Genomic DNA, 15876 nt, shown 5'->3' with positions numbered 1-15876 from the left:
TTTGTTGCGGCCAGTTTCTTTGTTTGCCCTTGAGGGTCACAGGTTTTGCTAATTCCAGTCGGGGTCTCTTTGCAGCGTGATGGGGAGCGATGTGAGGTTCTGCGGTCTGTCACTTTATGTTCCTTAAAAAAATGTGTACGATTCTTCCTTGGGATTGATAGCTGTTTCTTTTGTTCGCTTTTCTGAGATCTTGTTTTGATTTTGAGGGTATACCCGATTCGAATTGTTTGATGTGGGCTGGGCCTTTTGGACATCTTGACCTTTCCCATGATTTAGGAGGTGATGTTGTTGAGCTATTCCATCTGTGTTTTTTGGGAGATGGTTTTCTTTCAGGACTCCTCAATGATGTTGGTATATTTTCAAGTGCTGTCTTGCTTACCACTGGTTTTGGTTCAGGAGAAAGTTGTAGGGTTATGTTCATGGAGTTTTTGTCTGCCATTAACTCTTCCACTGATCTAGGGTCTTTTGTGCTTGCTGTTGAGGCGACCTTTGGGTTCTCTGGGTGGTTGTTCTTTGTTGGCTGTGTAGAGGCAGGTTGGCATTTTGCGTCTTCTCTTTGGCGAAAAGCTTGCCTTGCATGCTCCCGGCCGTGTTGGTTGTATGACTCTTATATCTTGAGGTTTCAGTGCGATCCTTTGACGCCCGGTTGGGCTTCAGGAGTGGACTGGCTTTTATCGGTGATCCGATAATGACACAGGCTTGGATCATTTTTTTTTACCAGGTGCTGCACATTTTGGGCTTTCAGATTTGTTCTTTACTGTTTGTGCGTCTTGTTGGTTACTTGTAAATCTGAAAAGTGCAGGGCGTGGGGGCGGATCTGTTTGTGTTTCCATGCTTCACTGTTGTTTATTGTGTCCATCTGATTTGTTCATGTGATTTGCTTGGGAATATTCTTGTACGGTAGAGGAAATATGGTTTACTTTTGTCTCTCTTTCCTTTGCAGTGATGAAACCTTCTAAATAAATCAGTTTGGTGGGCATCAATGCGGCAAGAGTCGTGTGGTCCTTTAATGTCTCATTTAAGGCCTCATATAGTTTCCCAAAAGGTGCTAAGGCAATTGCGATGGCCGACATTATTGTCATCATGTCGTGATTTTTTGTTGGTGTTTCATTTGGTGTCAGGTAGCTTTTACGATGGTTTCTAGCCGGTGTGCTTTGGGCTTGCTCGTGTGTTGGCCTTTCATGGAACTGGTTTTATGAGAGTCGGATTTCTCTCGGTACGTAAAATGATGAGTTCTTTCTTGCAGGTCTTAGGGTTGTTGGAAACTGCCTGTCTTCTTCAGCTTTAGAGCAAGGGGGTAAGTGAGATTGATCAGTGCTTTTGTGCAGTTCTTCTCTCAGGGTAGGCGAAAGTGTGTTAGGAGGCAGGAAAAGGGAGTCACTGTTTTCTTCTGCCTCCCTTTGTGCCACTGCTGGGGCCGAAGGTGCATCAGCGGGAAGCGGTAAGGACTCACCGCCATGTGGGAGACCCGTTGTGTTTGTCACTGAAACTCAAGGGTTCTTGTCCTGCGTAGCCTTAGGGTCAGGGTTTTGTTTGTTATATGGTAAGGCCCCTTGTAGAGGGTGCTTGTTAGGCTCCTGCTGCGGGGGTAATCCCAGATCCGGCTTGTTATTTGCTTGTTTTGTGATGTCGCAGGTTTTAGGGGCTGTTTTGCGAGCTTTTGAGGCTGGTAGGGGGTCCATTAGAGCTTCAAGGATCTCATCATCTGTGAGTTCTGTGAGAACTTCATGTTTTCTTTTTCCTTGTCTTGAAAAAAATTATTTTAAAGAATTGCGGAATGTTGTTTTTATTTGTGATTCCTTTGTTGGATCTAGCTTGTCCTTTTTTGTTTTTAGTTGTCTTCGTGCTTTATTTTTTTTTTCTCTGAGTTGGTGAATGGTTGTGAAGTTCTGTGGGTCTTTAGTGTGGGGTTTCCCACTCTTTTGCTTTTTTGCCGTGGTGGTTGTTTATTATTCATGTTTTCCCACTCTTCTGCGATTGTAGCCTGGGTAGTCCCCGGGAGCTATTTGTCTGTGTTGGAGGAAGGCTGGGCCCCCTTGAGTTCCACGGGGGGCGATCGTGAGCCCACAGAGATCTCTGAGTCCGAGGCAGCGGGAGTCTTGTGCTGGTCTAAACCCTGCACTGGAGCCTCAGCTTCCAGGACTGCGTGTATCTGAGCCCTGGTTTCCAGCAACGCCGACAGCTTTGTAGGCGCCTGTGCGTTCCGTGGGCTCTGCGCTTTTCTAGGTTGAGGCCGTGGCTCGGACTCCAGGATGCCGGGACCTCCACGCGGCCTCGAGGGATCCTCCTGCTGGCGTGATTCCGATGATGCAGCGCGAGGAGTTGGCTAGTCCAATTCGCCGGAGCCTCTCGGCAGCCTCGGAGATCCTCCAGCCGGCGTGATTCCAATGAGGCAGCACGGGGAGTAGTCATGTCCACTACCTGCTGCTCCTCCAAGGCGGTAAGCTTCCTGTTACTTCTGTGGTTTAGTCTTTCATTTGAGAAGCTTCGCTTGCCTCATGTTCACCGGCTCTACCTGCTTGAGCAGATTCCCTCGCGGTCCGTCCTCCGACCGACTGCACTGGGCTGCTACTAGCAGGGAGCTGGTCATGTGGGGCTGTGGAGGCTGTTTCACTTTGCTCCCCATCGTGGAGATTTACCTTTGTTGGGTGATACTTGATCGTTGCAGTTTTCACCGTGGGGTTTGAGTTTGGGTGCATACTTTGATTTGATGGGGAGTCAGCGACCAGTGGTGCTTCTTTTTTTGCTGTTTTTTGACAATTTAGTGCTGATTTGGTGGGCGGAATTGTTCGCCCAGTATATTGATAGGGCTTTCATATGGTGGCGTTGCGCCTATGTTTGGTGGTCCTGGCAGGCGAAACCTGGCAATTTGCCTAGGTGGTATAGGGAGACACACTTGAAGCGTTGGACGTGAGCTTCTAAGACATCTTTTCTCAGCGTCTTCACCTTCATTATTTGGCTTCACCGGCGTATGCTGTAGTGGGTTTTGATCTGAGTCCATGTCCATTTTGCTTGCAGCCTTTTCAGTCCTGACAAGGACTGCAAGGACTGCTCTACCTCTGCTCGAGCTCCGCCACCGCTCCGCGGTGTCAGGTAGATTTTATGGGTTCTCCCACAAAATTGGTGCAATGGTAGACAGACTGGAGCACAGAGGCAGTGTGGACTGCAAAGACTGCTCTACCTCTGCTCGAGCTCCGTGACCGCTCCGCAGTGTCAGGTAGATTTTATGGGTCCTCCCACAAAATTGGTGCAATGGTAGACAGACTGGAGCACAGAGGCAGTGTGGACTGCAAAGACTGCTCTACTTCTGCTCGAGCTCAGCGACCGCTCCGGGTGTCAGGTAGATTTTATGGGTCCTCCCACAAAATTGTTGCAATGGTAGACAGACTGGAGCACAGAGGCAGTGTGGACTCCAAAGACTGCTCTACCTCTGCTCGAGCTCTGCATCCGCTCCGCGGTGTCAGGTAGATTTTATGGGTCCTCCCACAAAATTGGTGCAATTGTAGACAGACTGGAACACAGAGGCAGTGTGGACTGCAAAGACTGCTCTACTTCTGCTCGAGCTCCGCGACCGCTCCGGTTGTCAGGTAGATTTTATGGGCCCTCCCACAAAATTGTTGCAATGGTAGACAGACTGGAGCACAGAGGCAGTGTGGACTGCAAAGACTGCTCTACCTCTGCTCGAGCTCCGCTACCGCTCCGCGGTGTCAGGTAGATTTCATGGGTCCTCCCAAAAAATTGGTGCAATGGTAGACAGACTGCAGCACAAAGACTGCTCTACATCTAGTTTCATTTCCCTTTGCTCAGATGCAATGCTGACACATAGTGCCAGCACTGCCTCAGTCTTTGCCTCCAGCACCTTGGAGAGAGTTGGGCAATCGCTATAGACATTTCTTCTTCCTCAAAACATTCATAGTCCGTCTGAGTCGGAGACACAAGTGCTTCAAGATCAGGAGAGGAAAAAATGTTTTGCTCAGAGGCACAAATTGGAGGATCACCACTATGTACTGACATAGTTTAAGCAAAGAGCCATTATTGTCAATGGTTGCAGAACAATTGGGAAGGCTGATGCCTCCCTTCCCCATAAGAGCCACCATAGAGAAGTTGAGACTGTGGGCAAAATGGTCAGCTGAAATTGGGGATTTAGTCACTGCCAGCACAGAACTACCAGTGAGCAAGGTGCAATCCCAAATGCCTGTTATCTTTGTTGCATTAGCCAAAATATTATCCAATATGCCTTTCTTAGCCTGTGGTGCTCGATCACTAGCTTGCAAAAAAAGTTCAACATGGTACTCTTTTATGCTCCCTGATGAAGCTAAACTTACAATGCTAATGCATAAGATTAGAGCTACTTATTTCTCGGATCATGCTTTCCCAGCTTCTATTGTAAAAGAGCATTTTCAAATTGTTCTTCCTGGATTTATACAATGTATATATCACTCTCTTAGGTCTGTTTGTTTCACAGATACCCTTAAAACAGGGCATGTTTCCCCTTTGTTGAATAAACCTGATCTGGACCAAAATTGTTTGTCCAACCTATAGGCAGTTACTTCTCTGCCACTTTTGGAAAAGTTTAGAATGATTGGATCTTTAAACAGAATCTACTTGCACCATTTCAGTTTGGCATTGACTAGGCTGTAGCACAGAAACTGTTACCCTACATTTGTATATGATATTTAGTGAATTGTAGATGATGAAGGCTCTTGTTTATTGATGCTATTGGAGTTGGCTGCATTCTACACAACCATGAGATCTTGATTAATATACTATATTGTCAAATGTGGACTGGAGAATTTGTATTGTAGTGGTTACACTCCTTTTTGCTGAACATAAAACAAACTGCTGTGATGAGGACCTCGTGATCTAAATTATTTTTAGTTCCCTGAGGTGTCCCTCGGGTCAATACTTTCTCCCCTGCTTTGTAATGTATACATGTTGCTGATAGGGAATCTAATGGTCAAATATGGAGTTGATATTCACCAATATGCTGACAACACTCAAGTATATTTTAGAATCGTGTTAGGACATGATTTGAAGCAGTAAAGTAATTGCTTAGTAGCTATTGAATATCACATGTCCTCTAACTTTTTAAACCTTTGCCTCTCAAAGACGGAGTCATTTTATTCTTCAACTCTTCATATCAAGAATTATTTTAGAGTTGGTTTATTAATTCCAGGATAGTCAGGTCTTCCACTGAACTCTATTTTTCAGCCAAATCCTTAGATTTTTATCTTGAAGCTAAATCGTTTTTTACCTCCCATGTTAACATGTTGGTAAAATGCTCTTATTGCCAACTATTTGTTTTAAAAGCAGTCAAAACTATGTTTTGGTTGATCATTTCAGGATGTTAGTTCAATCATTGGTCTTGTCACAAATTGATTATGGAAATTCCATCATAATTGGAATTCTACATGCATCCTTGGCCCCTGTAAACACAGTACTTAATGCATTGCATGCCTGGTCATGGGGATCAGGACATTTGTTTGCATTAAACCGATTTTGCAATGCCTTCAATGGTTACCTATGAAAGCTAGGATTTTTTTAAAATGATTATTTATAACGTATACAGTGAGCCATTTTCTGAACCACCACCTAGCGGACAAATTTAAAATCCCAGGAGGGTAGAGAGAACTCCATAGTCGATACTTTTTACTACTTGAAGTTCAGACACACATCTTTCCCTAAAAGGTCCCTTTCAAGTGCTGCTGTGCACGTTTACAAACTGATTGACATAAAATCCAGGATTATTTAAGATTTAGGAAAATCCTAAAAGCATAGCTATGGAAATCTAAAATGAAATAATCTTGTTTGTATTTTGCGTTGATTCTATTATCTATTGTTATCTGCTCTTTCAATTTTTAATGAGTCCAATTTTTTTATATTTGTATATTTCAATTTGGAGTTTTATGTAATCTGTTGACTATGTATGTATTCATGGTGAAGCACTCAGATGCATGCAGGCCTTGTTCAAGATATATAAAAAGAAATAAATAAGTAATAAATACAAAATGTGGCAGACACATGGGTATCGTTATATAAATCACATTTTACTATGCATCTTTGTTACTTTCCTTCTTTAAACACTAACTTTACAAAAACTGTACAGGAGCTAGGGATCATCATGTGACAGCCTGGAAGGGGTTGGTAATGTCCCACTTAAACGTATACACGTTTTGACTGATTTATAATGCTGTTTGCTGATTTATAATTCTATGTCATTCCACTTAAAAGATAGATTCTTCAAAGCAGAGAGCTTGTCCAATATGATCACCAACATCCTGCTTTTAGAGCAAGGCAATCAATGCGCATGTCCTTTGGTAAAACAAAGTCGGGCAGATGAGCTAATTCCCATGAGGTCTCTTCACCCTTGTGCCAGTTAAATATAGTTGCTCATGATTCCTATGCCTGATTCCCATCGTCAGACAAATGGCACCACTGTAGTTAGTCTCAACATATACTGTGAGGCATAGAGTCGAGGCATTGTAAATCCCCATGCCTGAAAACAAGCATCAGAGTGGTTGCATACTTAACCCTCTTCTTTATAAACACACCAACATCAATTTTTGCAGGAAGAGGTGCAAAAATACAATATATTTGTTTGGAAAAATGCAGTTGATTTTTTTAGCCTTGCGTGATAGTACAAATCAAGAAAAAGGTTACTCATAATATTTCTCCAAAATAAACATTGCATCCCATAAAGCCTGCTCCATTTCTACATGTAGTGATGACACATTTTCCTAAACAAAGCCTGCTCTTCTTTTATACCATATTGTGTGTGATGGAGGTTGTCATTCGTGACAGCCAACCCAAGTTAATAATCACTGTTCTTTGTTTCCATTTAGGGCACCGTAAAGATGACGCCGGATGGCTGCTGTCAGACATGTGAAGGTATCTCCCATAGACATATATCAAAGTGATCTCATTTTCATATTTAATCACATTGTGGCATTGGTCCTCGTGGCCCTACAAACCATGCACACCCGTGCAATTGAACCTTTAAGCAGTCTGTGCCAAAATCAGTGTACAACTGAACATTTCATCTCCTAGTATATTTTAAATGTAATTTTAAACCTAGGCTTACCTAGGCTTAGATATTGGTCTTTTAGTAGCCAGAAGAACTGGAAAACTGTCTCCCATCAATAACAATTCTGGCAGGGTACCGTATAAGTCTGCCCTAGCCTCAATTAGCAGTAATGTATACATTACTAAAGTTCACTCAAATAATTTGTAGCCACTGGTTTGGATGTTTGTAGACGACTCATACCCACAGCTTAACTTATAGGAGGGTCCCATAGCCGGCCAGGAAGTTAGCAAATGGTCTATGAATGCCCAAATATGGATTAACAACAAACCGTGCCTTGAAACATCAGTAACAATCATACCCTTTGGTACTGCGCCCTGGCCCCCATTCCTCCTCTATTCCGCTGTTTAATGTTTTAAAGATATTTTTACTTTACTTTCTGATTCCTTTTTTTTTTGTAAAGTAAAAGGCGCAGATTGAAGAACCGTCTGGGGGATTGAGAAGCTAGTGGCTCAACAAAGAGATAATGAACCACACATTAACACCTTGCTGCAATTGAGATTTGCCAGAGAAAGCTTAATTTCCACTCTATTAGCTGTGTCTGCTATAGCCACTAAAAAACAGCTGCATGTTGGAATCCATACTTGAAAAAAGATAGTGTGAGAAAAGGATCTGACGCTGAGTGTGATATTCATGTCAGCAGACTGCTAGGGGGGTCTACGCAAGCTGCCTACCTAGCCCACATGTTCATACCCTAAAGGAACCACTGTTGTTAAAGACTGCTCTACAACGCCATACATGTCACACATCGTTATCTTCTGAAATCTCCCAGTGCATCCTGGTCTGGACATTTTTTCACAGCCACTGGGTGGCATCGTGTGGCTCTGCATTGGCTTTGTCATGTTGTTGTTGGTGCCTAACAGGATGTGGTGCGCCTGTGTGTGGTAAACTGATGTGAGTTTCAGATCTGCACAATTCATAGATGCTGTTTGGTTGTTGGGTGGGGGTCCTAAGCAGTCACGACAGGCGATTCCCTTTTTTCTTGCCCTTATTGCTTTACAAACATCTTTTCCCTGAGGAATTCCTTATTCAAGGGCTCACATAAGATGTAACTCAACTCTGTATTGTTCTCCCCTGAGCCAGTCTCCATCCCTGCTGGGAATGCTGCCCACTGGCAGCTTGCCTGGTGGCAGCTTTGTGTCATTTCAATGGCTACATGATGACGTGTCCATTTTACCTTTTTCAGGGAACAAAGACTTGTTCTCTGCAGGCCACCTTAAGAAGCCTACCGTATTTTGGTAGGACAGTGAAACTCCAAGGATAGGTTTTCTTTAAACTTTACGAATGTACACAAATATGTGCAATCTATGGCCATGGCCTCCCTAATCCTCCAGTTTGGCTGCATCTGTCTAGTTTTGTGAAAAGGGTGTCTTTAATTGAAGGCTAAATCCACATCCGCTGTGCTTAACTGGGAAGGTTTGAATGTGGTAACCATTCCTGATTCGGTTTTTGCCAAAGAACACTGTACCACACCTTTTATCCCATAATTTGACACCTCCCTGTGCAGCTGGAAAGCTAATTACCAAAACAAGATAGTGGCTCTGCTATGGCATTTGGCCTAACACGCTGTCGCTAATATCTACGTTTTGGGTATTCATTTTTATTGGTATATAGTTTATTACTAACTTTTGCCTTACACTTACGCATCACACAGATTAAAAACTAAAGGAAATGTGTCCGTTCCCTGAAAAAAAAAGAAAATATAGGGGACAACCCCGGGGGAGGAATAAAGGAGAAAACAAATATATACTTCTAAAAACGAAAGGATAAAATACTGAGCATATAAAGGCAAAGGGTCACACTATTCTGTCATATAACCCTTCCCCTTCAGATCACTTTGAGGGCCACTCTAGTCCTCCCCCTATTTTAGAGTCTAACCACTATTACTACTACTTTGTTTACAGATTCTTCTCTTCTCGTTCCCCACTCTGTTTAAAAGTACTTTAAATCCGTCAAGATTTCTCTCATGAAATGTAATAATCCAAAAATTAGCTTTAAATCATTTCCGCAATAGAGTCGCTCCCACCACTCCTCCAAATCTACCCACGAAGCATTCGTAAGTAGGTCCCCCAAGTGTCTTAGTCTCTGTTTCTTAAGTGACTCGCGACCCAGGAGCAAATGTTGTAGATTTTACGTGTGCTCTTTACAGAATCTACAAAGTGAGTCCAAGGTTCCCTCTTGACCCCTTGCAAGAAGGACTTCTTTCACGTGTACCTTGTTCAGTCTAAATCTAAGAAATAGATTTCTCTGAGCTGTGCAGCGGAATTTTGTAAAATATTTAGGCACTACATTCAGAAATCTATTTAAAACTATTAGTTTTTGGCAATGATCCCAGTTTGGACCATCCTGTCAGGGTTTCCGTGCGGTTCCAGTGCGCACACCACAGTTTTTACTTCACTTTTCCAGGGTTAATCTTAAACTGCTGATCACTTGAATCAATTAGATTTAATATTTGTTTACAGTTTGAGGACCAGGATCTCATTACCCCGTTCTGGGTAAGTCTTGGCTTTTCTTTAAATATCTCGTATTGTGCAGGGCTGTCTACCATTATTGATTTCCTAAATAGGCTGAGGGAATTCCACATGACCCTCCTGTACATGGAAACAAGGCCCAACTCCCATTTTATCGCTGCAATTGCTAACGAGTTATGAATGGCCAGAATCTTTTTCCAGAAATGGCCTTCTAACAAGTCCCACGTTTCCGAGGATGCAGAGAGGGCCGACTCTGCGCCGTATGTCAAAACCGGAATAACTTTTCCTGTATGTCTTGTGAATTATTTGTGCCTGCACCCTCAGACTCTTTGTTTTCCTTCTTAATTCCATTAATCAGGGATTATCATCTCTGTTAGAGTTGATGAACATACCCAGGTATTTTGTGACCCTCACTACTCCCATCAGTTCTTTCTCCAGACACCAGCGGAACAACTTCTTTTTTTTTCTTTCTTTCAGGTTTTTGTAGCACTACAATTTCGGATTTGCCTACATTCATTTTTAAATCATTTTGATCTGTATATTTCTGCAGGTTTTCAAAACTTCTTTGTAGGCCTACCTGTGTTTCTGCTAGTAGGACAAGATCATCCGCATAGATCATCCGGTCCAAGGGCGCTCCATTCATTCTCGGAGGGCAGGTTGAGGGTTCGTTTAACACGTGTTTTAGATCTGAAATGTAAAGACCGAATATGGCCGGCAGCAATGAACACCCCCGCTTCAGCCCTTTCTGTGTTGCAATCCTCTTAGATAGGTGTCCGGCACTATCTAAACTTATTTGGATCGTTGTGTCCATATGTAGGGCTATTATTGGTGACAAAAGTTCCTCTGGGCACTTCCAGGCTCTTGGTGTTTCCCATAAAGAAGTCCTATTCACACTGTCTAAGTGTTCCTGCTTTCTGAGAAATCCAGACCTCTATAAGAGACTGGAGAGAACCGAATCAGCACCCCTTTTCCCAGACTTGGTTGCACCAGCTGGGTAACTCAGCTGGATCTTGAGCTTCCTGAGAGATTACACACAGGACCCTGTGTTACTCATCTTGTGGCTGGTGCCCACGCTACAGTGAAGGAGTGCCAGTGTGTGGGATCTGCGATCTACGACTGCTAAAGGATACAAGCATCACCTCCTGTTCTCCGTAACCTGTCCTGTAACTGACTGCTGTGCACTGTAAGTGGGCGATTAGAGAATTTGTGAACGAACTGGTATGCAGCATGAAAAGGGCACTTTGCCACTCGCATGTCTGCACTAGCATTTCCCACCTCACAAGTTACTGATTCACAACAGGGACTTACAGATTGATAAATGGTCTGGCTTTGGACTCAAATAGCCCAATCATGCGTATCTAGGCATGCATTTTCTCTATGACCGCACATGAGCGGAGGTCAAAGTGTCAGCCCTCCATACAGCAGTGGTCAAGGAGTGCTTTCGAAATGATAGGCCTTAAGGGATCCATCACTCTGAATGGATTTTTTTATTTTTTCATGCCAGTTTGGGAGTGGAAATGTAAAACAAATAGAAACTCATGTTAAGCAAGAGTATTTCAAAGTTGGGCAGTGAAATGCTGCAAGGGACTGAAAAGACTGCTGGCAGCACTAGGAACAGGGTAACGAGTGCAGGGAATGGACATTTGTATTTTTATTTTTTTTTTGCTGTTTCTCCTTCGTGTGATGGGGGAACGTCATGGTTCTAATTTTCTGGTGACCCGGAAAGGTGCACGATACAGGACATTTCAATCAATGCCTGCATCTAGTATGTACACGAGGTGCTGTTAAGAAAGCTCAACGTGTCCCCCTGAACCATACGTCCAATACAATTATAACCACTTAACCGCGTGAGAGGGCAGAGCCTACGATTCCTTATGGGAATTCCGGACGAACATACTCGCCCTTAGACTGTGGGAAGGGCAGGGTGAGACAGGGGGCCATTTGTGGTTTGCCTGCTCATATGATAAATGTTGAAATAAGTGATTGGGCATCTGGTTGGCACATTTTGTCCAACATTAAACTGGAGCGGGTGAAGTCTCACTATCCCAGATTAGTCCCAATGCACAACAAAAATATATGAATAAATAAATATCTGCAGGGTCTTTAAGGAATCGCTAATCTCTCACCATGGTAACAAAAAGGTAATGACCAAATGTGAAAAACCCTACCCTCTATGCATATTAATATTGGAGGGAATGCATGGGGGGTTTGTGGAAAACCCTTGTCCTCTGTTAACACAACAAAAGGTGCAACCTTCAACCTCTAAGTGTTAATGCCAGATTACATAAACACATCCTCTTTTCCCTTTGTCCCCACAACTTGTTACAGTTGTATTTGCCTCATGGCTCCTGCCTTCCCGAAAGATGCCACTCAGTGAAAACCACTCTTTTGTTATAATTATTTTGTGAGGAATAAAATCCCCTCCCTAGCCCTTCCTCCCCCTGTGTTTGTTCTTCCCACAGGGACGGCCTGACGCGAGGAAGGGATAGGAGGGCAAGTCGTGGGGAGAAAGAGCAATGAGGATTCCTGTACCTAATATCGCATTACCTCTCATCCCCCCTTTGATAATCACATTCCTTACTTGCATGAAGAAATAGCAAGCAGTCCACACTTGGTGGACACAATTAAGACACTCGTAAAGCAAAAATGCTCTTTAGTGAAGAAACACCAAAGAAAAGTTGGTGTTAGTACACAGAACCCAAACTCAACCTAGACAGATCCCCCACCAACAGTTGATAATGCCAAACGTAGGTTGAAAGAGATGCCCATGTGGCAGCACTGAAGAGTCCCTTAAAACACTCAAATCCATTCTGCCCAGGGTGCCGCCATAATCCTGGTAGACTGTCCTTGCACTGCTCCTGGATGTCTCCCCTAAATTAGCAACTTACAGTTGCTTTCAATGACTTTCTTCCATTGCTATTCCTTCCCTATGTGATAAGCAATGATTTTAAAGATCTAAATGAATCTGCCCTGGCTTTGTAAAACCTCAATGCCCTTGCCGCATCTAGACTATGGGGCTTCTGCTGCCCTGTTGGCATGACTCATTTCGCAGAACTGGAAGAATCATATCCTGATTTAAATGATAATCGGAGCAGACTTTTCGAAGGAGGTATTATCAGTATGTAGAATCTCCATTTGTTGTGTGTGCTTCAGGAAGGGTTCATCAATCTGGAAAGCTCAGATTTCCCCTCTTCTTCTTGGCTGAAGTGGTGTCAACCAAGATCAAGGGCTTAAGAAAATGTATGTCTTACGCTGGATTTAAAGGCGCCATCTGCAGATGTTGCAACACCAGTGAGAGGTCCCAGGATGCTAGAATCAGCTTTTTGGGGGTCTGTGTAATTTAAGGCTCTGAAAAAAGATATAGGTGTCCAGCTCTTCCCACAAAATACCTGGGAAGTGGAAGCACTGCACATTGGACTGCCAGCTTGGAAAGAGAGAGGCCCATCCAAAACCTCAGTATTGCCAATTTGTTCTTTGTACAAGGATGTTGTTCCTTCGTCCTGTACCTGGCTGGAAATGAAGACCAATGAGGTCTATGGGCCTGTAATGGGGATAGTCATCTGGGCTTTTGAAGATCATGCCTCACTTCCTGGCAGATTCCTAGTGTCACGAGCCCTTCAATTTCAATGTCCAGAGCGTCAGCTTGAAAAGACTGATGGACTCCTTGGACAGGAGGGGCCTCTTCAGTGGTGATGGGTGAATTAGCAGCTGCACAGGCTGGTCCAGGCTCATCAACTGGAGAAAGGGGCAAAATGTCCTCCATGTCCAGAAGGGTGCCACCCCAGCACCAAATATACTTTCTTATGCCTGATTTTCCAGATGGCCTGGTATAGAATATGAAATGGGGAAAGCAAACCAAAGGCCTATAGATCAGGAATGAGCTAGTACATCCACCGTCCACACTGAGGGAACCAGCAGGAGATATTACACCAGGCCAGCAGATCATTCTTCTTAGCCACCAACAAATCTTGCCATGGAAGGCCCTAGTGATACAGCAACATTGAAACACTGTTGGAAGAAAACAGAAATCCTAATAGCACAAAAACAGCTGGCTCAATGTGTGTGCTGTCTGATTCTGGTCCCCTGGGAGATAGGCAGCCCACAGGTGCTGAAAGTAAGGTTCTGTCCATCTGAATAATCTTGGAGTGAACAGTCCCAGACAACAGCACCTGGTTCCCAAAGGCCTATTCACAAAGGCCTTGCTGGCCTGATTGTATGTTTGTACAAGGACTCTCTTATTCAAATCCTTGCCTTTGCACTGCTGTAAGCCTCTCTGGAGCTCCGACAATTCCCTCCAATCTAGAAGGAACCCAATAGATGCTGTTGGAGGAATGATCATTGCGTACTCACCAGAGGCTGGAGACCATTTCGCCAGGATATAATGTAACAGGGATTTTAGGTGTTCCCAAACCAATTGAAATGTCTCTGTGCAAGCTACCATTGCAGGTGTAATCAGGCCCTTGTTGGAAACCTCCTCGGCTGTGAGAACCTGGTCCAGGTGATGCTGCAGGGTTATGATGTGAGTGGTCACCTCAAAGCTTCTTGGTGCTGAAATGGACCCTGATGAATATCTGTGACTGTTTTGGGAACAGATCGATTCCTTACAGTTGATTAAGAAATGGGTTTGGAGCACCACACACACCCTGTCACATGAGGCAAGATGGAGTATTTACCGGCCAATTATCTAAAAAAGGATACACCATGATCCGCTCAGTTAGCAGGAGACCCACAATCATACCCAGCAGCTTTGTGAACAATCCATGGGACTGTTGTTAAAACAAACGGGAGAAACTGCAACTGGCATAATGACTGTCATACCATGAAATTGAGAAACCACTTATGAACAGGCTGAATCAGAAGCCAATTACTCTTATTACTGGCTGTAGAGTCTTTATGTGAAACAGCCCGTATAACATCCACTTTTTGGGAACCTTGACATCCAGTACTGATCTGAAGTCTCCCAACAGATTCTTCCTGAGAAAAAGTAGTGAAGAACACCTTTTCTGGAGATCCTCCAGAGAAATTCTGATAACCGTTTTCTTGTGAAGCAGGTCCTGTATGCATTTCAGGAATATCGTCCTTTTGTCTGGTGTCTTCTGGTTTGGAGTCCTTATTAAGTTCATAGGTTGTGTACATCCTCCAGGACCCATTCATTCATCACATCCTGCCAATTCTCCTGAACCATGAGGAGATGACCCTCCACCTGAGAGTCATGACTTGGGCACTGCAGGAGCAGCTGCTGCTGACCTTGGAGGCTTCTCTCTGGTTGCTGTTCCCTTTCTCTGCCTAAAAAGAAATCCTGCTGCGGGAGGTCCTCATACTGACACACTCATGCCAATGATCTTGATGTGAAAGACCTTCTTCAATGACTTCCAAAGCGAATTTGCTTCTGGTCATTAAATGTTTTTCTTGTGACAAGTTCAACTGAGGCCTAAACACAAAAAGACCCAAAAAAGGAAGATTTTCTAATGCTATTTTCTTCAACGCTTCCGCTTTCCAGTGCCAGAGCCACGGTGCCTTCTGCCTGAAACTGACGAGCTGACTTTTGAAGCTGCACCCGTAAGGCTATCATAGTTTATATTAAATATATACTCAATCTAATGTTCCATAACCTCCAGGAGTGGTGCAACATCTGCCTAACCCTGATAACCAGCAGATATTACCTGGAAATCCATCAGTAAGGACTGGGCAGGATATCTGGCAGATGCTCTCTCACCCTCATGCCAGAGAACAGGCAACCCTCATTCAGTCTCCCATCATGTGCCTCACCGATCTTTGTGTCAGTATCTAGTGCAGCAAAGGATGCCACTGCCGGTACTGGTGCAGGTGTTTGGGCTGACATTCTCTCTATTATGCCTCCAGTGATTATGGTGGAGTTGCTATGCCTCCTTCTCCTGGATGCTGGAGATCGAGAAAATGAGGATAAAGAAGTGATGTGCTTCCTCTTCTCACTCGCTTTTTTGTGATTCATATTGACACAGATTACTATGGCAATTGTTTTACCAACTAAAACGGGTCAGGTCCAACCAATCACCACTCGTTGGGCCCTTTAAACGTTACTGTGCCTGTAAAACACTGAAGCCTGCCCAATTGTTCAGCTTCCTGCAGCGCCCTATGACCAGCTTTGGGAATAAACATGTACATCCATACAGCGTGTTTTGCACCTGCCTGCTTGGAGGAGCCCATCTTGTCCAGTGCAGCACAGCTGTGTCTAAAGAAAAACATGTTGCCTCATGGCTCTCCACCGCCTTGGATTTTGGGCTACGTGATAGCTGTCGGCAATTCCACCAATCCGCTTGCACTTAGCCTGTCTCTCCCTGTGTC

At 44.0% G+C, this 15876-nt stretch overlaps 1 protein-coding gene across 1 annotated transcript in view; it reads left to right on the top strand.

Moving 5' to 3' along the window:
• Positions 1-15876, top strand: part of LOC138505061 (intestinal mucin-like protein) — a 129938-nt gene that overhangs the window by 44744 nt on the left and 69318 nt on the right. The window contains exon 7 of the mRNA XM_069625386.1: positions 6843-6888. Coding sequence (XP_069481487.1) covers positions 6843-6888 — 46 coding nt within the window. The remainder of the gene's footprint in view (positions 1-6842; positions 6889-15876) is intronic.

Source organism: Ambystoma mexicanum, chromosome 11, assembly GCF_040938575.1.
Source record: "Ambystoma mexicanum isolate Mex_15411 chromosome 11, UKY_AmexF1_1, whole genome shotgun sequence".
Lineage (NCBI taxonomy): Eukaryota > Metazoa > Chordata > Amphibia > Caudata > Ambystomatidae > Ambystoma > Ambystoma mexicanum.
This window is presented reverse-complemented; position numbering and strand designations above follow the sequence as displayed.